At 38.1% G+C, this 27,058-nt stretch overlaps 1 protein-coding gene across 2 annotated transcripts in view; it reads left to right on the top strand.

The window, feature by feature from the left end:
• PCSK5 (proprotein convertase subtilisin/kexin type 5) overlaps positions 1-27,058 on the top strand; it is a 253,679-nt gene that overhangs the window by 53,348 nt on the left and 173,273 nt on the right. For both annotated transcript variants that reach the window (XM_063320402.1, XM_063320403.1), the window contains exons 3-4: positions 142-255; positions 24,917-25,060. In XM_063320402.1, the coding sequence (XP_063176472.1) occupies positions 142-255; positions 24,917-25,060 (258 nt within the window). The remainder of the gene's footprint in view (positions 1-141; positions 256-24,916; positions 25,061-27,058) is intronic.

Here is a 27,058-nt window from a genome sequence, read left to right as displayed (position 1 = left end):
TGTGTTCCCATTGCCAGAATGAACTCTTTAACATGAAATATGTCTTGGACTATGGTAATGGGAAACTTCCCAAGATTTCACACATTTCTTGATAATCTCCACGGAACCCTAACACTTTCCATATGTTTTCCTGGTTGGCAGGTGGAGTGGATACAACAGCAGGTGGTTAAAAGAAGGATAAAGAGGGATTATAAACCTGGTGGTACCCAATCCACTTATTTCAATGATCCCAAGTGGCCAAGCATGTGGTACATGGTAAGTACATACAGGGTCATTGGCTCTGTTTCATGCTAGCGTTTAGTTGTCGACTGTGGTATTTTGAAAAGGGGTGGAATACTATGTTCAGAAAAAGCAAATTTTGGGGTTTTTTATGTAACTAATGAAGGTCTGTAAACTCCTTACAAGTATTATAAAGAATTCCCAGTGGGTCCTGCAATAGGAAACATTTATTAATGCATTCATTCATGAATGCTTCCTATTGCAAGATGTCTTGGGAATTACTTATTAGAGGATAAACTTCCAGCAATGAGAAGGGAAGGAACTTAGCTACAATCTGTGAGAGCAGTGAAACCACTTGTTTTCAGTGTGCCTAATTCACTGTCTCCAACATCAACGTGATATAAACGTCTTGTGCCCTGAAACGGGAGAAAGGAGCCATGAACGCTGACTGTTCAGCATTATAATTACACGCTTTTTAGTAATGAACAATTGCATTGTTGAAATAAATGGATTGTTTGTGCACTTTCCTGTCTGACATGAGTTGCATGTTTTCTGAAGAAAATTTTTTTTTTTTTTGGCCTGATAGTCACAGTTAAAGCCTGGAGTGAAACTTTTGTATTCGCAGTGTTTTTAAAAAAATTTCATTTTGCCTAAGAAGGTGCAAATCACAGAATCATAGAATGGTTTGGATTGGAAATTACCTTTAAAGGTCATCTAGTCCAACCCCCCTGTAATAAGCAGGGTCATCTTCAATTAGATCATGTTGTTTAGAGCCCCATTCAACCTGGCCTTGAATGTTTCCATGAATGGGGCATCTACCACCTGTCTTGGCGACCTGTGCCGGTGTTTTACCACCCTCATTGTAAAAAATTTCTTCCTTATATCCAGTTTTAATCTACCCTCTTTTAGTTTAAAACCATTACCCCTTTTCCTACTACTACAGGACCTACTAAAAATTCTGTCCCCACCTTTGTTATAAGTCCCTTTTAGGTTTTTAAAGGACGCAATAAGGTCTCCCTGGAGCATTCTCTTCTCCAGGCTGAACATCCCCCACTCTCTCGGCCTTTCTTCATAGGAGAGGTGTTCCATCCCTCTGTTTATTTTTGTGGCCCTTCTCTGGACCTACTCTGACAGGTCCATGTGCTGAGACTCCAGAGCTGGACGAACGACTCAGGTGGGGTCTCAACAGAGTGGAGCAGAGGGGCAGAATCATCTCCCTCAATCTGCTGGCCACACTTCTTTTGATGCAGCCCAGGGTACCTTCTGGGCTGCAAGTGCATTTTGTGGGCTCATGTTGAGCTTCTTATCCACCAGTACAATTAAAAGTTGTATTTAGCAGGCTTGTTCTCTTTCTCTGCTGTCCTGTTGATGTAGTTCTAAATCCCCACATGTTGCTTTCTCGTGTTGCTTTCTCATGTTGTTTCTCATTTTCACATGTTGTACGTCACATATGTTGCTGACTTAAGTATGACACTCAGAAGGTTTTATGACTTGATTGAATTGCTTCGGATAGGGAGGAGAATATGCCTTTCTGGCAACAATATGTAAGATCATTTCCCTGTAAGTAGATACCACCTTTTCAGCTTTAAAAATATTTTTATGTTTTTATTCATTTTGTTCTGGCTTGTAATTCATTGTTGCATACATTAGAAACAAAAAATGTCATAAGTAATTTGTAACTAACAGTAAACAGTTGCTGTTAGTAAACTGAGTCAGAAGTACTTGTCTTCACAGATACATCATATGAGCATTTTGTAAGTCAGAAAGTCTAATAACTTTGCTATTCAGTTTCTTGAATTCATGTGTTTTAATGAGAGGCTATGTAATAACTTTACTTCCAAAATTCCTCTTATTTTTATTAAAGAACTCTACTACTGACTCTTCTTTTTCCAATGGAAAAATTGTTCCATATTACTCTTTCTGAGCTATTAAGAGATCTATGCCTTTCAGGCAGTAACTCTCCTTGTACAGTAGAAATCTATTTCATTTTTGTTTTATCACAGTACTATGGGTTTTTTTAGCAGTTCATTGTCCACTTTGAAAATGTCTTTTATCCAAAATGTGGTTCTTTTTAGTTGTTTGTGAAAGCTGTATTGTTTTGGGTCATGAGATCACGGCAGGTCTTTTTCCCAGTTTACTGAAATGTGTATACTTGTCTGTCTCCTCTATTATGTGTGTTTATTCATTCTGCCTATCCTATAAATACGTGCATAAGGTGACAGACAGATTCCAATAAATAGCAGTAGATCATAATACTGTGTCCTGTCAGCTCTCATTTTTTAAAAGTTTTATTTCAGCATTTTTAATTGAAACTAGAAAATAACAGTGATTTATCTTTAGGTAGTCTGCTGGTATTGCTACAGACTTCCAGCACTGTGTTAGACTAAAAAGAGGGGGGCCAAATTTCAAGAGAATAATGCAAAAAGCCCACTATATAACATGTAGGGTAGTTTATGTGATTTTTTTCCTTTGGGCTCCTAGATTTGTATACAAGTTGTTTAATACCACCGTAGTTTTTTGGTGGAACTAGATTAGAGGGATGTTTTTTAACTGATAATAGATGCTTATAGCAGTCACCTCTAATTTTGTTCAGGAAGGTAGCAGTCTCCTATTTATAAATCAGTTGTGTTGCCTAGCCACACTCCTTCACAGCTCTCCCACAATTGCCAGTCTAATACAGAAAACACCTAAGGGCAGCAAATGGATTTTACTGTTTGTCTTGTACAACTTTCAGAATATTGTCATTTCTGTATCTGTGGAAGAAACTCCTCACTTGCAGACCCTCTAGGCAGGGGCTGTTCCTGCCTGATGGCATTTACCTCTGTTGAATAACTCTGTGTATTTGCAGTATCTTCAGTGGTAGTGATTTGATGATATTTTGTTGAGAGTGATCATTAAAGTATTAGCAAGTTCACTATTTCAGCAGAGAGAATAGCTAAAAATACGTGAATGGGTTGACTTCAGGACTGACTTGGGTCATTACCACATATCCTCATATGACTGCATTTGTGACTGTAACCATAGCTACTTTTGTTAATCTTATTTACTTTTATAAGTTGGAGGCAAAAAAGGAATTTGAGGTTGGTTAATGGTTTCAGTCATTGCTACGTCAGAAAGAAGTTTTTAGGTTGCTGGCTGCAGATGTGTTATTGAGAAGGTAATAAAGTATTATCAAGTACACGTTTGCGTTTGGATTAATAAGTAACTTCATTGTGGGTTAAGATTGATATACCTTTGGCCGTTGAACTGGCATAATCTCTAACAGGACTGTAAATGTAGTTCAGATTTGTGACACAAGTCCTTTTATTCAAAGACTTTGCCAAGCAATATCTGGTTGATATTTTTCCTCCCCCAGCTTTTTCTGAGCAACTACCATCCCTTGCAATTTTAATTGTCTGGACTAGAAATAATACATTTTTGTTTGTGTGATATCCACAGCAAGAAGTTAAAAGGGGGATTCAGTCCATCGTTCTCTTTTGGGCCATTACAAAGTTTAAAAGTATCAATCAAGAACTATTCTGTGAACAAATTAAAAGGTCCTTCTTTAATTACTCTATTTTTTGCCATTTGCTCTAAACGCATTCCTAAAAAGAGCAGAGACATGAGGAATATAGTTATTTAGCACCTTTTGGTTCTATGGAAGACAAAGCAGGCAGAGCTTCCAGAGCCACTCATCATCTGAACAAGTATACTTGTACTTTTCATTACCAGGAGATCATCTATTGAGAAATTACAGCTTCTCATGCTTTCTAATAACAAGGAAAGGGCGATTTTCTTCTGACTTCCCTCCATCAAAGCAAGGAAAGTTGGAAATAAACCAGCTGCTTTATCATGACCTCTGAATCTTGAGGCATCTGTGCTCAAGAGTAAAATAAAATATTTTTATAGATTAAGTAGCATGTGAAACTTGACCTGTTCAACTCTTTTTTGAAACAGACCTACAGAATTGGGTCCAGCTTGCTCAGAATAAACTGATATCAAAGAAATAAAATCAAAGAGAAAGAAGGTCCCTAGTTAACACCCCTTTCCAAATTTTGAGTCAGGAGAGAACTAAGTCCCATATGCCATCCCCAGAGCTCAGCTATCTATGTGTCATCAGGATATACCTAATACATTTCTTCTCTTTCATTGATGTTGACAAAATAACCTGTTTGTCAATAACTGGATGAACTATATACAATCAGTTTGCATAACTGAAAGAGGTCGAAGTCAACCCTGAAGCCCTACTGCTATCTGAAACTGTTTTACTTGTAATAACAACAAACAGTGTCTTTGGAATGACTAAGGGGACTTTGTGCCTAGCCAGTTTCACTGTAGCTGCCAGTTTTTTTAATGAGTTTCCTCATCTTGCCTGTATGGAAAAATGGTCACAAAAACTAGAGAAAGTAAATATTAAAAAAATATATATATATGCAAAGATGTGGTTAATATAACTAACTTTGACTTTAATAGACTTCAATCACAGGACTCTCATTGCTGACCATTTCTTTTTGCTCCCCACTTCAGAAGAGCTTCATAGTGGTCAGCTGAAACTGGAATCACACTGGCACACTAGCACAGCTTTCTGCAGCTGTAAGCTAGCTCTGCTGTGATGCTGGGCTCCACTGCATACTTTTTTTTAAATAGAAGTCCCTGCAAGAAATTAATTTAGCCATTGTTTATTTTTTAACAAACCATTCATTGTTAGACTACAAAGACACTGACTATGTCTTTGCAGTCAGTTAAGACAGGCACAAGTCTTTTTCAAACACCGATCAAGGACAGTCCTCTCCAGTGCTGGTATCATCGCATCTATTGTTAATAATAATTGCTAGTGCTGACAGGATTCTCTAATTTGGAGAAGCTCCCACTTCCTACCAGGTTCTTCCCACTCTTCATGGCATAGTTACTGCTGGGCAGGAGTTGAACATATAATAGGATATTTCTGTGGGACTGAGAATTTACTGGAGGAGGAGTATGATGTTTTGAGATGTGAGGCTGGAGGGAGGGGCACTGTTCTGTTAGAGCACCTAAGAATAAATGTAATAAAGTAAACCAAGTGTAAACCAAGTGTAAACTGTATAAGCCAAGTGTTTTCTCCTCACTGGATGCCCCTTCATCAGAGGAAGAGGACATGTGTATCGAGAGGTGTATATCGTAGGATCTCCTTGTAGCTGGAGAAGGTATGGCACTCTCAGAGAGAAAGAGGGGAAAGCCAGAGCTTCCATTGCAGTAAATCACTGGGCGAGATGGTAGTCCTCTGAGACACTACAGCATAAAATAACTGAGCCACCCACAAAACCAAATAATATAACTTTAAAAATAGTGTTATACTCAGAGAAGAAGGTAGACAGGGTCTCTAGAATGCATATTGGGGATCATCCAGAAAATTTTTGTAGCATTGAAACTTATCTGAAAATAGCTGACAATATCACTAAAGTTGCAAATCACATAAAAAAGTGGAACATGGGAACTTGCCTGTCAGCTTCTCAGGTAGAAAATGGGTGAGACCGTCACATTCATAAGCTTCTTGGAATGGAGGAAGAAGGACACCACCTACTACATATCTTGGCCAAAAAACATGCTGTGTTTTTAATTGTCATTGCTAAACACATCCCACACCAACATAAAGTATAATTCAAAGCCTCATTGAAGTAAAACTTTCATTTTGTTTTACATGTATCTTTGGTCCACAGTGATGTCAGCGCACCTCTCTTAAATAATTTTAAGGTCTGTTTTTGCTATTGATCTCTACAAATGAAGTACTTCCTCTCTTGAAAACTATTTTCCTTTTTCAGAATCTCTTTACTTTTCTCAACCTTTCTTATCTTCTCTTCAGATTTATTCCTTGTTATTCCTTCTTTCTAGACATAAACTGTGCTTTGGCAGAGTAGGTGGAAGACAATATACATTTGGAGGAGTGATAAAAGCAGACAACTTCACAGTCTTCTGTTTGGAACCCAAAAGAAGGGCTTTTGTAAAGCTGCATTGTCTGAGATGTTTTCTCTGGGATGTAGCAATATAATGGAAAAGTACTATAGGACACTAAAATTTACATAGTCTTTTTAAAAATAAGAAAAACATATTAGGTAAATATAATGCACTTCAGTTGCTGAAAAAGTCAAATTTTCGTGCAAAACTTTTGAAAAGATACTCTAGTTGCAATCTGTAAACTTAAGAAAAGATACAACCTACCTCTGGCTGTGCTATTTCTCCAACTGCTTATATTATGACTTAGCTCTGGGGGCTTTTGGAAGAGCATTCACAGTTTCCAAAACTGGACTGAAAGGACAAGCAGATGCACAAATGAAAGTGTTTCAGGAGAGTCAAGGTGGAAGGGGATTATAGCAGTGCCAGCAGGTCACGATAAAACCAGGTGATTGAACCGAAGTGGAAACCAACATTTCCAAATTACTTGGTGAATAATACTGGGTGAATTACTTGGACGAGACAGCTATATAATATTGTTGCACAATTATAAATGTAGTGTGATGTTACGGAGATTTTTAGAAAGCTGTTGAAGATAAAAGACTTGCTGAGAAGCTTAACTCAATATTTATCAGTCATCCTTTTATTTTACACTGTTAGATTTCTGGTATAGAGAGATGAAATATAATTTATACTGCAACTGAGAGCAATCCATGCAGACTGATGAGATCTGAATTAGTTGCAGCTCGGGCTGGCTGCCTTGAGCTCTGACGCTGAAACCAAAACCCAGGAAAAAATTGCTTACTTTCCACTTTCAGTGAGGACTGTGAAGTCAGCATTGCTTTGAGCTTCAGTGGAGGGTCCCAGCTTACTTTGTTTCTTCAGAAAACTCCTCCAGTATGCTGCATAGTGCTTTCCAGTTATATTTGTGAGCTCCCAGGTGAGCTATACTGGCATTCACAGGGAGGGACAGACACTCCTGCTCTGACATGGTATAGTTGACTCTGGACAGCAGCCAGAATGGGGCTAATAAGCCTTTATCAGCAGTGAGTAATATGAGTCTCCAAAGGTCCTGTAGCCATGAAATAAGGTGGAGGTGAAGAGTTAGACAGGCCAGTTGCCTCCCTTATGCCGCTGATGAGATCTGTGGGGAGTTGGCTTATTTTGTGCCCCTCTTCCAACTCCAAGTGTGAGCGGCTGAGCAGAGAAAAGGATTTTATGTCTCTGCCCTGGCCCTTAATGAGGTCAGCTAAGGTGAGAGGGGCTGTGGAAGGAGGCAGTGTACTGGGTGCAGGGGAGACAGAGTTGAGGACTGAATTTTACCTGCCATATGCCAACACCACAGCAAATAAATTCATGTCCCCCTCCTTTACAACCTCCTAAAAAGCTGTTTCCAACCCACCTATGCCAGCCATGGGCAGCTAAGGAAAAACCTCACTCTCTTTTTATTGCCCTCCCAAGGATTGTTTTCTCTTTCCCTCTGCACAGTGGAAGCCAAATCATTGTTCTTTCTGAGGTGGCATGGCATGCTTGTAAATGAGTTGCTTATTTTGTAACTTGGTTTGGTTGTTGCATGCACTTTCCGTATTTGTGTGTGTTTTTTTATTGCATGAGAAAATCGAGCTTTTGGTGTTTTAGAAAGTTAAGACAACAATCTATGACTTAACTTCAGTGGAAGTGCTGCTAGAAAGAATCAAACTGACTGTCAAAACACTACCTTGCCAATCAGTATGTGAAAACACACCTCTTGTTCTCTGTGGACAAGGTAGAACTAGTAACATGAGGTCAGGTAATACACAGTTTGACCTAAATTCATTTCCTGTTGGAAGGCAACAGCGTACTTTAAGTAATCAAAAACCTGTAGAAGTGGATTTGTCCTTATCTACTGAGAAGAGATTATTAGTGCAACCATTTTAGCAAGATTAACAAATAGTTTAAAGTCAGAATGACCAGATAGGCTGCTTGATCTGTTCCTCTGGGACATTCAGTTCTGGCTTCCAGATTAGCAGCCTTGGAAGTGCCCAGGAAACACAAAATGGAAGCCAGCACTGTTCAGGGGTTGTGCCTGTGTTTTCACTGAACCAAGAAGCAGCGATACTGAAATCATTTCCATACTTGCTTTGGGAGAGATTTTCCTGACTGTCAAAGATTTGGTAATAAATCACACAGCGATAGCACGCATTCCTCTGCCTATTCACTACAGTGATTTTATCTTTAGAGGGATAGTATCCACTTTTATTTTATCTTTCAAGATTTTTTTTTAAATGGATCATTTTCTGGGCCACAACTGAGTTACAACAATTGGGCAACAACATTAAGAAACTGCAGGTACTTTTCTGTGTAATGTTGTTTGTGGAATATCATATGTGTATGATATTGTGTTTTTCTGAACTGCCTTTTTCTGACTAATTTCTGCAGTTAGTAAGGAAATGACAGTGCCACAAAATCTTAGCTGAATTTCTAATGAGGTATGATAAATATCTGCCTTTGGCTTTAGTTCAAAATAAACAGCTAACAATAAATTATATGGAATATAAATGGATATAAAGTTGCTAACATAAACAACTGTAAAGTGTGCCATACTGGGGCATGATTTGGTGTGGTTTAGTTTTTCTCTCTCATAGCACTTCAGCAGGAAAAACATTCATGTATGTACAGAGGTACATACTTATCTGGAAGTACACTTTTTCTCTTTTCAAAGGAGAAGGAATTTACCTGTCATTACTTTCTAAGAGTAGTTGTTCGAGAGTGACTGCTTAGTTAGCTACCCACTTTTCAGATTTTTTTATTTAAAATCAAATAGTATCAAATAACAAAACAATTTATTTTGTTGTGCAATACTGAGTTACTGAAAAAAGGAAGAGGTGATTTAATTAATTGTAAAAAATACTGCTTGTTTCAGTCACTTACTATCTATTTTTTGGCTATTGTTTGCATACTAAAACTGCATATTCTTCAGGAAAGGCATTGCTAAGTATTATACTTAACTAATATTTTATAGCTTTTTTTTTTCACATAAAGAACACCATACAAACATGAGGAATGCCAAAATGACCAGAAGTGCACAGCCACAGTACAGAAAAATTGATTCTGAAGCTTGCCTGTCTTGTGGTCTGATTGCTAAAGAATGAACTCATAACCTACAAGACTTACAGAAATTTCTGACACAGCCAGTAGCTATATTGCTTCCCAGTCAGGGAGCACAAATTAGTGTTGTCCTTCCGTAAGGCAATTTCCTAGCCACTCGTCCAGAGGAGAGCCTCATCTGTGTAGTGCCCTTTGCAAAGGAGAAATTGGAGAATGACTGTTTAGCTCTAGGATGTTAGGTCTTTAACAAGTACCAGTCTTTAAATATTATTGTGCCCCTCTTTATTGAAGACAGATGCCATATGACATCGGATACCATAAGAATGGGGACATCAAAACTCCAGCTTTCCTGATTTCTGTGTCCATGCTTTAACATATCTTCCTGCATATCACAGGAGCAAATGCTGTGACTAAAATCACAAGTATGTAGAAGACCTTAGTTCTCACTGACCCTTTTTTGACCTTCATTTTTGCGCCTTTTTCAACCATGTCTAAAAAAAAAAAAAGTTAACCAAAACCCAAAACCAACACCACCACCACACCAAAACCAAACCAACAGAAGAAGCAAACACAGTGAGGGTAGAGACTTCAATAAAGTGTGTTTTACACCACTTCATTAGAAGCAGGTCATCCTTGGCATTCCTTGTAGCTACTTCTAATGTCATGAAATCTCTGCTGTGAGTTACATCTGCTGCTCAAGCCCTGTGAAGAGGATTTTCTTCTAGCCAAAAAAGAAACAGATAGCAGAGGAGACTAAAAGTATAGCAAGCTCTATCAGTGCCATTGTGGAGAGACGTCCAGCAAGTGTTTGCACATCTGCATGACTTTTAAATACAGTTTTGCTTAAAATTAACCTAAATAAATTAAGTGATCATTCTGAACTCAGTCATTGAATACAGGAGATCCTGTCAGCACAAGACCCCAAGTCTCCTCAAGGAGAGGCAATAGGGCTTCTTGGAAAATAAGCCAATTCTAAGGTGTGGAGCAATACAGGCAACATCTGTGCTTGGTTTTTTTGCTGTGGAGGTTATAAATTCTGCAAAAACTTAAAACTTGGCTGTTTCAAAATAAACTCATTTGCAGCAAACAGCAGAAACGCATGGTGGTCAGAGGGAGGCAGTGTGCAGGAGGGAGGAGCCTCAGACAGCCCCAAGACATGCAAGTGTGAATCTTTTACAATATTGATACCACTTTTGTCTTACCCATTCTATTGCATTAGAGTCCACTAATCCATGAGTAGCATGCCATCTAAGCATAAAATTGCCTTGTCTTTATCTATTTTTATGTGAATTCCTAACAGAACAAAACAAGTTATTTTCAGTTTTGAGAACAGTAAAAAGCTATGTTAAACCCAATTAGCATAAGCACAGAAGCATAAGGAGAAGCAGTCATAAATATACATGAGAGACTAAACATAAAGTATATAGTAGTGTTTTCCTCTTCTGTGTCTTTCAGGTAAGACAGTTTATTAATAAACAGTAAACTACTACTTGGGAGATCGTGTTTTGGTTTTATGAATATCAGCTTCTGGTTACATGATCACATTTGTGAGCCAGAAAAATAGAATTTTGGAAAAAAAATAAAGACAAGTTAAGCAAAGAAAAAAATGTTTCTGAAGTTACAAAGAGGTTGAATAACTTCTCCTTCGCTCAACTTCTGTGTGCTCTTCCACATCCAGGTTTAATGTTGAACCTCCTGATTCAACAGAAGGTTGAATCTGATTGGTTTTTTTCCTCATAAGTCTCCTGGTCTGGCTGCAGAGTAGGCTGTTGAGAAAAGTTTGTTAAGTGCAAGCTTTCAGATGCAGTGTTTGAATAGACTTTATGTGATTCCAGCTGCTGAAACACTGAAATCCATATATCCTTGATTAACTAAGTCCCCATCTACATGAATTGAAATGTGGATAGAGGAATTAATACAGCCTACTTCAAAAGTGTAGCCCTTACATCTTGGTAAGGAGTTTGCCTGCTTACAGAAAACATGATTCTGGAAAAAATCCCTGAGTTCCTGTAGTCCACTGAATTTGTATCTCAAGACTTCCTCAGAGCCCTCTTATGATGAAGTTTCCCAAGACATCAAAGACAAGCTCAAGGCTATGTGTGTCACATCCTACAACCTACAGTATCTTTGTCCCCACCTTCTCAATCCTGTCCCCATCCCATGCATCATCTCTTATGACTACCTGAACAGCAGAGACAAAAAACAAAAAAGGAAAGAAGAGGAAGCAGGATTAACTTTTCTGACAACACTGAGAAGTTAGATTGGTTCAGATTTCTTGAGGATCTTGACGTTCAATTCAGTTCTCTTCGGTTTGATTTATTAGGGATATTTTCTACCTTCATATGGTTTTCCTTTTTAAAACATTGTCTATGGCAATTTCCATCTGCTCGCACTCCAAATTGGCGATGAACTACTACATAAGAGGATAAAAGTATTGTGAAAGTGAAAACGTCATTCTATTTTATGTCTGTCCTTTAAAAGTGATTGCCCAAACAGTCCACAACGTTGACCGATTTTTTGCGTAGCAGGAAAGTTGAATGATACTGACCAGTGAGAGAGAACCAAAATCTGAAAGGTTCCTGCCTTTTAAGCCCGCTCACATTGGGCACGCGGTCTGCTTTCACTACGTCTGGCTGCTGCTTCGTCTCCAGTATACAAAAGTTTCAAGTATTGACCACACTGTGTGAAGTAGCTTTGATCTTGTTTGGAACTTCAAACATGCTGATAGTCTGAGACCATGTTATACATTGTGTAAACTATTACTGCTGAAATGTTCTAAGGACTAATTCTCTAGATACTCTCAATGAATGAATCTACAAGGGTGGCCAAAACCACTTTGTAAGCTTGGTTTGTTACTAAGAAAAAGTCTTAGATTGTCTCAACATTTGAAAGACTCACACACAAGATTTATCCCACAATCTGATAGCAAAAATAAACCTAAGGCTGAGCCATTCATCTCTTTTTGCTGCTTAACAGGTAGAAGTTGTACGTGTGAGTGTGACTGTGAATGAAACAGAGGTTATGACCCATGTTGCCTCCAGGCAGGCACTAAGCAGCAGAGATCTCGATGCAGTTACGTTGTATGGGGAAGGACAGGAACAATTTACATGTCTGTATATGTGTTTAGAGAAAGATAATTCTAAGTCATCACCATTTGTCTTCTAGGCAGTTGTGAATAGGGGTGCTAATAGGAAATTGATTCAAATAGGAAAGTTCAAATTAAAAGTAAAACGTGCAATGACCGTACTGAGCAGGTTTCATCCATTTCTCCTTTCTGGAGCAACCCTGTTACTATAGTCATGCTGTATCAAGTTGTTCATTTGATTCATGTATTGGTTTTGTGGGAGAGGCATGGAGAAAAATACAAAGCAATCGAACAAAACATTTATTGTGAACTGAAAAGTTCTCACCAAGATTCTTGTTTTGTCCTTTGTATCCATGTTAAATCCTGGCATCCGTAAGTTAAAGGATGGTAGGTTCAAAAAAAAAAAAGAAAAGCTCTTTTGGCTGTTTGTAAGAAAAAAGGAGAATTCTTTAATAATAAAGTGGCTACTTGCAATGGTGCTGTTAATGAGATACTGCGCAACGAAGTACACAGCCATGTGATTAGGTCTCATGCATCTCACTGGAATTAGGCATCCATCTGAACGCTTTGCAGATCAAGGATAGATTTAAGCATATTCCTAAACTTAAGTACATACTTAAAAGTTTTGTTGATTTTTTCAGCATCCTCCAAACCAACAAGTTCTAGGGCTGCTAACAGGCCCCACTTTGTGTTGAAATAAGCCTGTTTCATTGTGATTACTTTTTAGTTGATTTTGTGGATTGTTTTAAGTCAAGCCCTAGATCCATACAGGAATTGACCAGGGTGTCTGTAACAAGAGTCTGAAATGGATCTTCAGCTGAATCAATACAAACGCCTTATTTATTTTATACAGCGCCAAGGTTATAATAACAAAACGAACTTTCCTCTTGCTTTTCTTAGAAACCTTTTTTCCTTGAAAGATCTTTATCTTTCATACAAATAGAAAAGCATCCACATAAACCCATATTTTTCTGTTTTAAAACAGTCCATATCTCTGCACCAAGATGTTCATTTTGCTCCAGAAATAATAAAAAAAAATTCTCTTCAAATATTTTTGTCACACACTCCTAAACGTAAAGGTCAAAGAGGAAAAAAATTCAAAACTTCACCTCATGTGAATGTTTCTTGTCAGTTCCCTTTTGACATTATTGCTTTGCATATTTAATTGAGTTTTATTCATAATAGTTAATGTTTCTGTGTGTATTTAGAGTGGAGTTGTTCAGGATATGCTTATATTTAAAGCAATACTTAACTGCAGACACTGAAACTCCCTCCCAAAGTATTTGAAGGCAGGTAAATGGCATAAAAAGTTTATTTGTCCTAGATTGTACTTCCTACTGGGGCTTCCGTGGAGTTCCTGACACAGAGCTGCTTTAGTCTCACAGAAGCCAGCATCAGCATCTTTACTCCTTTGGTTGATTCCTTTCACGGATATGGCAGAGGATTGTGTGATCATTTTCTTTGACCAACAGTCAGTACAACTGGTAACCTGCAATCACAAGCCTAGAATTTCTAATTAAAGTGTATTAGGTTTTTCAGTAAGGCATACATATATTAGATAAAAGATTGGATTTGTAAAGGAGTCACATCTGTAAGACCATTGTCTTAATTATTTACTGTTAAAAATCTTACACCTTGTAGCTGCACGTTTATCTTGCTCTGTACTTATAGTTTATTAGGCCATTCTCTATTAGATTAAAGAAATGTTCCCGCTTCAAAAATACCATCTGCATTGAGTTAACTTGCATGCTGAAATTAAGTCATATTTTACTGTTTCTTAGATAAAATAAATTCTTTGAGCTTGTTAAGAATCACTGTAAATTGTGTTTCTATCAGTTGGTTCAGAAAACAAGCAGCAAGGGCTCACTGCTCATTTTCCAAGAGCATCCTTTTTGAAACATCAATATTAGGCACTTGCATATATCGTTCCAGGAATGGGATCATTGCTGTCATTTAAAAAAGTGTGTTAACCCGCTTTTCTTGCTATCCCACTGCTTAACTATCAATTAATATTACATGGCTTCATAGAGCATCTTCTTGAAGTTATAGGTAACTGTCTGCCTTACATCTTAAGTCCTTTTCAACATTAGTGTGTTTCTGGACACTTTCATTTTATGGCTTGCAGTCTCAGTCCTACATGCATAATTTTATGTATGATTTCATATAAAATTATATTAGAAACATGCCACTTAAATAGGTTCACCTTCATAAGTGATCCAGACCACTCTGTCTCTATTGCCATTGGTACTTCCCACTCCACTAATTTCTGTCATCAGGCTTGAGAGTGTGCTATAGGAGAATGTATTTTCAAATTCTCTGAACTACAAGGAAGCATTGTAGACTCTTAAGATTTGAGACTTAATAAGTGCACATGCTCAGTAATGTTTCCTTAAAGAAAAAGAGTATAACTATATCTGTGAAGCCATCTTAATGGCTTCAAAGTACAAACTGATATGTCAAATCCTCTGTTAGCTTCCTTATGAGTTACTACGTTATTAACTGCTTACAGATTCATTCTACATCTATAATGGATCCAAAGATCTCATTACAGTTTTTAAGTAAATAAAACCATTTTTGTAACTGCCTCATGCATTTCCATTGTAGAACATAACAGTTGAAAAAATTAATTAGTTTACTGGAGGTACACGGCATTTCCCTGAGAATCCCCCCTTTTACTTGGAAGATCTTTTTTAGCTTTGCAATGTATTCTTGGCACACATTCATGTTAAAATAGTATTTTCAGTTAAACAGCAGAGCCAATAGGAGAAACAACAGGAACAGGGAAAAACACATCCATTTACAGCAGATGTTTGAAAATGGAGAAAGCTGAAAGTCAGAAGACCAACTGACAGGAATCACAGTAGAGACGGATAGAGATGGTAGGAATGACAAGGAAGAACGCAAGCCACAGAGAAGAGATGCCGCGAAGTGTATTTTGTAACTGTAGTACCAGGAAAAGCGGGGGACGCACAGGAATTGTCAACAATCATAAAATTAAGAACTTTTACCTTTAGTTTATTTCTGATAGTGTATAATTTTCCCTTCCGACAACGCTCTGATCATAGTTTCCTTTAGTAATTTCTCTGGGTATCTCATCTGCAGATTTCCTGTCTTTTTTAAGATATCTGCAAATGCTGAGGCCGTTATCATTAATGGGTATCATTTCAAAGTCGGGACTGCCCTACACACGGACTCTATATAAACCTGACAGTCATGAGTGTGATTTCCCTCCTAGGTCTAGTTAGACAAGTTACATTTTTGAGTCTTTGATGTGCATAAAAGGTGTTTATACTGAGGTCGTATATTCTCTCTGTCTACAGGAATCCATTCCTCTAGTATCAGTTCAAAATTATGTTCTCAGATCAGTTCTGATCTGAACTGAAAATATTCAATTATTTTATTGCAACAGGGGGAAGTTCCTTCATAATACTGCTGCAGTCAACACAATCTAGGTGTCTTCAGTGATAAACGTGGGGTTTTAGTTTAGCAGCAGCTCCCCAAGTCCCTTAAAGTCCTGTTACTAGAAAGTTCCACAGACATTGGTCTGTGTCCAGTTCTCTATAAAAACAGTGTTTGCAAATATATTGGACTTCTCCAGAACGTTTCTGCAATATCTTTATTCTCTGAGATAGCTTGGATCCTCACACGCTGCTGAGATTTCCTTTAAGACCTTTTGCAATTTTCACGACGTTTTTACATTGGTTGCCTATTTTGCACAGGCACATATGCACACGTTGCCTTTCGTGCACAGCTCTGTCGTATGTCTCTGGACTAACCTTCTTCAGCATTGCAGAAGGACTTTAACATTCAATCAGACAAGTCAAATTTCCTGAAACAGAAACAATAGTAACTGTGTGGTACGTTTTTGCCTTACGCAAAACTTTTGTTTTGTTTTGTTTTGTTCTTGAATAGCCTTTCCTTTTCCTTACTAGGCCTCTCTAGATTTCTCTGTGCTAGTTCTCTCATTTCTGCCAGATGATCTCATCTGCAAAATATAACTAGCCACTCCCTCTAGTGGTTTGGCCTTATCTTCCCAGGTTTCTCTTATAATACACAGTGGGCCTTGCATTTGTCAACCATAGCACATTCAAATGGCGAAAAGCCCATTGGTGCCTAGGGCACTTACTTCCCTATAGGCAAACTAAAATAGCAGCCATTCGTCTTAGTCTGATCCTGTACTGTTAATGAATTTTCACAGCATGCATTTCAGCGTTAGATTAAACATTTCTGTAAGGCTGTCTAAGGAGGGTATGGAGTGATTTTTATACTTCTGTCTCAAGAGAATAGTTTCATGAGCTTAAAGTTTGTCCTCTGGCAAGTTATAATCTCCTCTGACATACCAACCAAGCAAATAATGGGACCAAGGGTACAATAACATGATGGCTTTTTATGGTTCTTAGGGAAAAGGCTTCTAGGTATCGAGTAGCATAGATGTTTATTGCTGAAGTAAAGGCGCTGTGAAACAGTTCCAGCCTCAGGAACTCCACATGCCTGTAAGAAAACAGGGAAAAACTACTCCATTACTAATAATGGAATATGGGGTTGTCATAATATGCCCTGCTTTTCCCACCCACTTTTGTCCCTTGAGGAAGAGTATGGATGTGTATCTTTCCTTCAGACTCATGAACAAGTCCTGTTGTCTCACATCCTTCCCTGTCATTGTCCCTCTCTCCCTCCTCCTCACCCCGGGACATCCCACCATTAACACCAGATGTCACCAGGCTATTGACTCATGGATCAGAAGGACCAGACCACAACACAAAATAGAGAAAAAAGGACTGCGGTAGTGCAACAGTCCTTAAAATTTGGGTATGAGGATTCAGAGCCAACAACTCTCCATCTATTTCCTCACAAGACCTCTCATTCCTACAAGTTCATAGCATTCTTAGAAAAACAAGTTTCCTGGTCCGTCCTAAATCAGCTCACTGCTCATCCCCCACCCCCAGCATTCCCATAACAGCATATCCTTCTTAAACATCAATTTTCTCTTTTCCCTGTAAAATGAAGAGGGGAAGGGGAGGGAAGTGGGTTTGTAAAAGCCCCGGACTCCTCCCACTCTCATCAGTCTCTGTGAGGATTAATGATTAATTGAAGCCATCTGCTCAGGGCCTTCTCTCCATGTGGTTAGTTCGATTCTGTCACATATGTTCACACAAAGTCTAAATAAAACCACCTTCTTCTCCCATGCTTCTTAACAAATTGAGATAGAAGTAATGGTCTATGACTCGAAAACAGCTTAAAAAGTAAATTGTGAGGAGCCTGTCTTTAGTAGTGTAGAAAGAATCCTTAGAAACTTATAAAAACTATTTTAAAGTTAGACGTACCATGTCTCTGTTTAATTGGTATCTTAGAAATAATGAAAACATCGAGTCTAGCTTGAGAGAGAGAGGGGGAGAAGCTTGGTCTTACTAGATAACTGCAACTCTGTGAACTGATGCATTAAAAAAAAACACAACATCTTGGGACTTCCTGTAAAACTCCCCTGTTTCTCTTTCTTTTTTGGGACTGAGATGAGGTCAAATAAAAATATGAAGCAAAGGCCACAAAAAATGGTAGAATGGAAAGAATTATCTCTCTGAGGAATTATTCATCCTTCATGAACACTGGATCCCCAGGGTTGATGGTGCACAGCTGAGGCCAGGGCACAGCTGTTCTTTTAACATATTCTCTCTAATTAATAAAAGAATTGCCATACTTTTTTTCTGAGACAGGACTTCAAGCAGGGAAAAATTCATTAACTTTTGATCTATTTGCTGGCCTTTTCTTTCTAAATCGGCTATTTGTATAGTACTGGTAGTATCAGTAGTAGTAGCAGCAGCAGCAGCAGCAGCAGTAGTAACAGTCATCATACAGTCATCTTGACAGACTACAGCCACATGTAGAGATATATTTCCATGCATGCTTCTTTCCTTCCCGCATTTCTTAGCAGTAGCCACAGGCTGTGGAAATTAATTCTTTTCTCTCCTCTCTGTCCTTTACTGACTCCCCAAGATGTTCTGCATTAGGTTCTTATATTTCTCCCAACACTTCCCAGGGAGAAATCTGTCCATACATTGACACATACCTCTCAACATGTGAGCACTGATTCAAGGATATACAAGATGTGCTAGGTCTGTAATATGCCATTCATATGGAGGATTTTTGCATCCGCATTCTATCTGCCTTTATTCACAATTTCTTCTTCATTTTCTTCTTCTTCATCTTTTTCTTTCATTTCTTTCTGTACATATATGTGGTTTTGCTCTTTGGGATGACGTGATGGACTTGTTGCAGTTTTTGTGAATGCCACTTTTCATATTTGCCTCTTAGTGGAGGTGGCAGAACATGCGCAATGACCATAAGCATTTTTAGTGACATTTCTCTCTGCCTTGAGTTGCTGCCACATGGGAAAGAAATAGGACTAAAGGCAGACATCCTAATGGAGCCACAGGTCATACCCCATGTAGAAAAAAGAGGTGATATTAGAGGCAGATTATTTCTATGCCTCTACAGGTTCCAGAACTTGTAGCTGGGAGAGAAACTTTCCTGTCTGCAGACCCAGAAGGGGGAGAATTTCCCACTCCTAACAAGGCTGCATTTTCTTCAGCCTGTGGAACACGGACATACAGGGCTTCCCTGAATTAACTCATGTTTGAGCCAGCACACAGGTTACAGAAAAACAACCAGTGCTGACTTTAAAAAAGTGCCATTGATGGGAAAGTGATGGAATTGTCTTGAATACAAATTTAACACATTATGAATTATTCTATTTTTGGAAAGAATAGCAATGTAATCACAGCCAAAGAATAAGATTTATGAGCTCCTTATTTTTCACTGCAAAACCCCATATATATAGTCTTTTAAATTATTCTTGTCTCACTATAGCCATCAGATACTCCTATGAATACAAGAAGCCCTTTTTATTGATTTCCTGTTCTCCTTCATTGCTTAAACAGGCATAAAATAATGTATGTCTGTTATTGTTCTTATTGGCCTCTAAGTGTATTTTTGTTTGTTAACTTAAAGAATCAATATAGCTTAAGAACCAAATTCATCTCTGAAGTAAATTAACTAAACCTGAAGTTGCACAAGCAATAAATTGGTGTTAAATATTTAATATGGTACACTCTTGAAATATTCTGTTGATACAGACACAGATAAAAAGAGCAGCAATTCAGTAAAGCGTGGCTCCAGAAGTTGGATAGTATTTAATGCAAAAAATATCTTGTATTTGAGATGAATCAGGCTTTATATTATCTGCCTGCTCCTGCTAGAGCTTAAAAATACTGTGTGCACCAATAATCAAAAATTATATTATTTCAGAAGAAAATAATTTCCTATGCAGTTAGCAATTGCTGTGTATCATGAACTACATATCAGGTTATGTCTGAGAAACATAAAAAAAAATAAATTTTGCGAGCACACCTTTTTCTAAAAATCCTTCTTCTTTCACCTTCTCTTTATTGTGATGAAAGACAAAAAATGTAAGAAATACTTTTAAAAAGAAACATTATTTTAATAGTCTGCTTAGAAAATGTCATTTTCACGTGTTTACTCTAGAGAAGCTAGAAAATAATTTTAGTAGATCATATTAGCTTTACAGGTTATGATGCTCTTCAAAGCCTGTTGTCATGATTTCTATTACATTACGCGAGCCATTTTAATAAGGAGCCTGCCTTTCCAACTCTACTCATTACCTCCCTGCTTACTTCTTTCATTCTAGTCTAAAATTGGATCACATCAAAAGCATAAAGAAAAGAGATTATTTCTCCTTTTTGCAGGAAAATGAGAGAATATTTGGCAAGTTTTAATTTAGAAAACTGCCCAAAACTGCACCTCAGAAAGCTTAACGTAGCATCAAGATGTCAACTCTACTAAAGTTACAAGCTGATAAACTTTGCTGCCTGTGCATTTGCCTGGACCAGCTAAGACTGCCAAATGCCCCACATTACATTCCCTTCAGAGAACAGGTAGTTGGTCTCTTTTTTGTGATAGCTCCACAAAATGCCACAATCCATTCCTTGGCCCTGTGTGCCACCCTTCTCCCTGCTTGTGTTGATCAAGGTCAATGCGTAGGCCGTTGACTGTTCTTCTTCCTCTATGTGCAGTCTTGTGCAACTTCTCCTTTCCTCCCCATGCTTGCAGGTTAGTGGCTGACAAAACCCCCTGATGTAGAGAACGCATCTGTACTCTGCATGTTTCCATCAATGCCAAAGACCATTTAATTACTACTCTAATGAAACCAGAAAGACTGTAGTTATTGTTCTTGTTCCTCTTCTCTTTCTCTATATCCCCTCAAATATTGACAAGATTTTGTCAAAGAACTCCTTGTAACTGAAAAACTACAGGAAACCAATGCAAGGTACCTCTTGAAGACTTGCAGAGGGCACAATATGCCCTTTCTGAGAGACTGCATGTCACAGGACTAGAAACTTCTGTTTCTACTCTGCTTTTATAGACTAACAGGCATTGCAAAAATTCAGAACAGAATTTTATAGTCTTTGTTCTTTTAATTTGATTTTAATCTCTGGAATTCCAAAGGAGTTTGACCATTGATATCATTCTTGATTTCTCAATTTAACTGTTTGATTTTGTTATTGATCCCTAACTGGATACACCAAGCCTCCAACCACAAAAATTAGTGCAGCAGGCAAGACACATTAAGATAATGATAATAATTATAAGGTACGTTTAAGAGAAAATTTCACAAAATAGCTAAGAGAATCCAGGCCCATGTCTGATACTGTGAAGGCATCATGCAAACATCAAAACAGAAAACCTTTCTAATGTTACGTCTGCTTGTTAATTGCACGGAGGCAGGCTTCCAAATTGTCTGTCCAAAGATGTCTAAGTGACTCTTTTGTCTTTTTATGTTCATAAGCATTGAATTTCAAATGTGAGAAAAGTTCAGTATCTGAATTTTTTCTTACTATAGCCTTCTTACTTCCTAAATGTACTTTTAAGAGTCTCTCAACCTTGCAGATGGTTTCTATTAAATACTAATGGTGGTATCATTAACATTTTCCAATTAAACAGTCCAAAGAAAAACATCATCCTTTGAATGCCTTTTAAAAATCTCAATAAAATTACTCTATGTAACTGGGTGAGAGGTTGTTTATTCCTTTTGATGGTGTCCTCCAGGCAATAGATGAAAACAATATATCTTGAAATAGTGCTGGCTTACTGCAGTTGTCTAGTCATGGTACCAGTGCAGGAGATTTCTTAATTACTTTATCTGCTGTAGACTAAGCTAGTTTATACTATTCCCTTTAAAATTCAGAAAACAACAGTTGAAAGATTAATAGATCTATTAAAAATTTGTAAGCACACAGGTTTTGTATGTTATCATGACAAAGTTTGTTTTTATTCTAAAAAGAGAGAACAGGAAAAATAGATTGAAAATGAGCTATAAAATTCAGTACTTGCCCACTGATATAAAATTCAGTCACTTCTGTATCACATAATTTTTATTATCATGACAGCTGGTTTATTATTTTTTATTTGGGTAGCACTGTAAATTGAAACAGTGATTCCAAATTAATTAAAAAACAGCCCTCTGCTAAAAATCTGACAATGTAATTTGGATAGGTGGTAAAGCAGCAGCACACAATTAAAGAAAAATTATGGAATAGAACACAGTAGCAGAAAATTCCTTACAAGAAATGTTTTTGAAGGAAAGGAAATCAAAGGGAAGGGAAAGAGTGCAAGTGAAACCAAGTAGTAGATGGCATCTTAGATGCTGTTAGATGTAGACAGCATATCTATACCATATTGTATAGTATTTGAAGAGTAATTGCACTCCAAGATTTAAAGTGGTCCTGATAAAAACCAAATCTGACTGCTTTGAGAGAAAAGTACACAATCTGATTAGTCTGGAGAAAATCAGACACTAATCTCGGGAAGGTATAGTTTGTGGTTAAAACATGGGAATCTGAGATCAGATGTTGAACCAAACAAACCTGGGATTTAAGTGGTAAAAGACAGTATTGGAAGAAAAGAACAAGGGTAGGAGAAGGGAGAGAAGAATGTAGATAAAGAATTGAGAGGAGGAAGAAGAGTAAAGATAGAGGTGAAAAGCAAACAAAGATGCTACTTTTAATAGGACTTGAGAATTAGTTATATATTGTAACCGTAAGAAATGAACCCTTCAGCTGCTGTGGAACTACACCCACTTGGATGCTTCTTTGCTGCCTTTGGACTTTGTATCCATGTGTTACCTATGCTGTGATCCAAAGTTATAAGTGGGCAAGCAGTTATGCCTGCTCTACCCCTGGAATTTCTTTTATGCAGGAAGATTTTGTTTAGACTAGCTTTCTGCCCAGTCTTGGAGCAGAGCAAGATAATTTCAGCATCAATTTGACCTGGCACGTCTCTTGAGAGAATCATCATAGCACGTGGTAAAGCAAGAGATGTCTCTTGTCTTGTGTTTGTCTACATGCACGTAGCAAAGCAGCCCCCTTCAGCCACCACCACAAAAGCAGAAGTTCAGGTAAGGTAAGTGAGGGCAACTGACGGTTCCAACATCATTAAGGGGAAAAGCAGTGATCTTCTGGCAGAGAGCCAAAGAGTTTGGAAGGGAATGGGGATTAAAAACCCATATGCTTGCTCAGCCTGAGTGGTTTGACTGGCAGGGAAGCAAGACAACAAGTTCATCCCCTAGGAAGAGAGGACAAGACAATCAGCAAAGCAGCCAAAGGGTCATTTGGCATTTCAGAGAAGGGGATGAAGGGGCAGTGTAATGGCCCAGTAAATTTGACTGGAGGTGAGAGCCAGGAATCCTGATTGCCCATTGCAGCTCTCTCTTGGGTTTACTCTGTGGCTGGAGGCTGGTGTTTCCACATTTTTGTCTCCTTGTCTTCACATCAGCAAAATGTGAATGATGATATTAATAGCTTTTGCAGGTATTTTCTGATGCTTAATTCAGTAACACTTTTGAAAAATGCAAAGGCACTTGGAAACATTACACACTTTTAACCCCCTTGTTTGTACATTAGAAACCCTCATGTGTACAACCATTACATTCAGTGTCCAGATGGCAAGTTTAGACTGTAATTAATTTCATAAAGCCAGCAGTGTGAGCATTTCCAAGCAATACACAGAACAAAAGCATTAAGCCTGCCCTATACATTCCTTGGAACTGGTCCCTGAAGTCCTTCAAGCTCCTTTGTGTGAGGATGGATAGACAGAGAGACGGATATTTTCAGACACAAAGAAAAGACCATGAGAGAGACTTTATACTGTGTACATATATATATCGCCTAATAATATAATCTTGCTTCAGTAACAGCAAATGACTGCTCTTAAATCCTCTGGTTTGTGTATGACAGTACAGGGTGGTAAACTGGAGAAAAAGGAGGAAAGTTACAATTTAATAGTAATTTGATGTCAGTTTGCACCCAGTATGGCTAACAGTTCTTCAGTGTGCTTGCATTCGGGAAGAGAGGGACGGAATAAGTCAGGGAGGAGTGCATGCCTCTGAATGTATTTATACTCCTTGCAAATTGTAGAGTGCCAAAACATGAGGCTGCAGTGGGGACAGGAGGCAGTGGGGCAGGGAGTGAGGTGGAGCATGCTCGTGTGGCCACTGTTGCTGTGATACAAGTTTCTTCTTTAATTTCTTTTACCTTCCTCCCACCCTTTTTTTTTCCCCTTCCCTGCACCCCCTCTTGTTTTTTCTGGGCTTTCTTTTTTTTTTTTTTTTTTTTTTTTTTTTGACTGTTGCTCTGCCTGAGCCTGGAGGAGCTGGAAAAAAGCAGCGCCAATGAGGGGCTCGTTGAACTCACTTCACAGGGGAGGGCTCTGCGTGTGGGTTAAAGAGTCGCTAATGGGGCATACGAATACCCGAGGGTCATGTCTCATTGCCATGGCAAGCCAGATTTCTTCACATTAACTGGGTGCATTCATGTCAAGGAAGAGGCTTTCAGTTTTAATGTACCCTAAACTTTCTTTCTCCACCACACTGGACATGGTTGCTCTGAAAGCTGTACCGCAGGCTGTTCTCAATCTATCTATCTACAATTCATCAGACACCCTAAGCTGCAAGTTTTTCAGGGTGTTGTTTTGGTTACAGGTTCTTAACTGCTGCTCATCTCCTGCTGATACTGCACAAAACCTGCCAAAAGCCTTCTTTTGTAGATAGAAATGAATCTGGATTAGTTTCCAGACGTTCTGTCAAGAAACTGTACAGCACATAAGCTGAAAAAAGCAAGGTTTTTTTCCATGACCATTTCTGTACAGGCATTTGGTCTACTTTTATCCACATATGGTTTGTTTTTCTGAAAAAATTCAAATAATTCAAATGTACATTTCAAATGAGTGTGCTTAACAGCCAGGAACAGTTGCTTTGTTTTACACATGGCTTCTAGTGGTTCAGTATGGCTGGACACTTCCCTTTTCTATTGCCTAAAATGAAGTGTAATGAGAAAGGGAAATAAGCAGGACTAGCAATTTTCATTTAATTTGGCATTTCTTTTAAAACTACTTTCTGTCAAAGTGAAGGTGTTGATATAGTTGCTTTTCAAATCAATATGCTCATGTGCTGATTTAAATGAAGTTAATGTAAGTAGAGTAATATCTCCACCCTTCAACTGCTCACTAATCTGCAACATCCAACATCTTTATCTCCTCTTCTCTCCCCAGCACTGCAGTGATAACACCCACCATTGCCAATCAGATATGAATATAGTAGGTGCTTGGAAGAGGGGTTACACTGGAAAGAACGTTGTGGTCACCATCCTGGATGACGGCATCGAAAGAAACCATCCAGACTTGATGCAGAATTATGTGAGTGTCCAAAGAGGTCCAGATTTGCCGCTTTATTATTACCCTGAATAAATTTGCTACTCCTGGAAAGATGGAGGGAGGGAGGAGGGAAAGAGGAAGAATCATGTGAGGGTTTCCTCAAATGTTAACACCAGTGGGAGGAAAGAAGACAGCTTTTGGTTATCTGTATTGTTTTAGTTAAGACTATGTTCCATCTGAACCTATTCAATATCTGTGTGCCTCTTGTAGCTGAGTCCTGAATTTCTGAAGGACTGGAACCAATCATTGGATGCTTTTTCTTTTTTCTGTAATTATTTTAATTAATATCCTCACACTTCAGCAATGGAATACACTGCATTTCAGTTAATGCATACCGCTCAAGTCCATTTTTGGCCAATACATTTACATAGCTAGACAGTAGCTTTTCTCAAAGACTGTAATTTTAGACATATCCTTCAATGTATTTATTTTTAAAGCTATTTATCTTTCTGCTAGCATTAATATTAAAGGAAAAGGACATGACTTGTTATAATTCACTCAGTTAAAAACACGTGTAGGATATTTTGGGATCTTTCTAGTAAATCTCTCATAACTCTAGTGAGTCCCCTGACAATTTGTAATAGAGCTGTGTCCTTTGTTTTCGGTGTCCTATGTCTCATATCACATCAGGAGGTTTCTGTTTGCTTGTGGTTCATCACAGTTAAATGATAGGTTTAATATATCTTGGAGGGTTGTATAATGTGAGGAGAAGCTCGTTCTCTAGTGGGTGACTTCTTGTGTTAGTGTCAGAGTTTGAAGCTGTTCAGATCATCAGGGCCACCCTTTGCTGCAGTGATTAGTCCTGTGCTTTAGGAGTAGGCATTTCCTGAAAGCACATGACTTCGAGGACCATATCATTTTTCTGAAATAAAGTGTGTAAGGTGTACATTCACACAAAGTAGGAGAACAAACAAATATATTTGGCTTGAGCAGGAGTGCTGAAGATGACCAGTGCAAGGCATGCATATACCTTGAGTCCCATTATAGAAGTAGATCTTGTAAAAGACCCCTGAACACAGGCGTTTTGCCAGCAAGCATATCATCTTGACAGAGCATTGAAGAGATGAAGGTGATAAAAACATCTTTAACAAGCCATCAAAAGGGGTTTCGTTTCCACAAAACCGTGGAAACAATCGTTTCCACAGTTTAAAGCCATTTATTTTAGATTAGCCACACTTACATCCGTATCCTTCCCCATGCTGTATTTGAAATAAATGAGGAGGACTGCAAAAACACCGGTGACAGGCAATTGCCCTATTTGTCAATGTATGCTTGGTCCTAATGCATGCTACATCTTTCATTTTAATCTCCTAAGTTATTTAAAAAACCAAATATAATTTTACCTCTTCAATGAATGACTGGGATTGTATCATATGTCACCTCATCCCAGTACTGTCCTTCCATAAAATTTAAAGCAGCTATTTATTCCCTTACCACCTCCTCTCTCCCTTTCCTTACGCCAACAAGGAATTCCCCCAAAGCAGTACACATTGCTTGTTTGATGACAAATGCCTTCTATATGTCAAATTATTACGGTGTGGCTGCAAACAGGAATATTTGAGGTGGATGTGGTAACTGGTTTTGAACAAAGAAGAGATTAAAAAGAGCTGCTTGTCATGTCAATGCACCACATGCTACCGCATCAATTAATGACAGCCATACAAACCAGCAGCTATTTACTCTATAAACTATTTTCAGCTGTAAGAATCCTGGTAAATGTAAAATATGGAACAAAAATACAGAGATATCTTGCAAATATTTGAAACAGTTACACTCCCAGGGAAATGGGAGTTTACATTGCATTTCAAGCTGTATTTTTATAGTAATATTCTTAAGAACACGATATTATCTTTATTCCTTGAAACTATGACTGAAATTTGAGCCATCATTGTGTAGATAATTTCTTGAACTTTGAAACATTTAGCAAAATACCAATTTTGAGAATGAACTCTCTTAACTTCCTGAAGTTTCTTAGAAGAA

This window comes from Chroicocephalus ridibundus, chromosome Z (assembly GCF_963924245.1).
Source record: "Chroicocephalus ridibundus chromosome Z, bChrRid1.1, whole genome shotgun sequence".
Taxonomy (NCBI): domain Eukaryota; kingdom Metazoa; phylum Chordata; class Aves; order Charadriiformes; family Laridae; genus Chroicocephalus; species Chroicocephalus ridibundus.
Note: the sequence above shows the minus strand (reverse complement) of the source record. Positions and strands in the feature narration are given on the sequence as shown.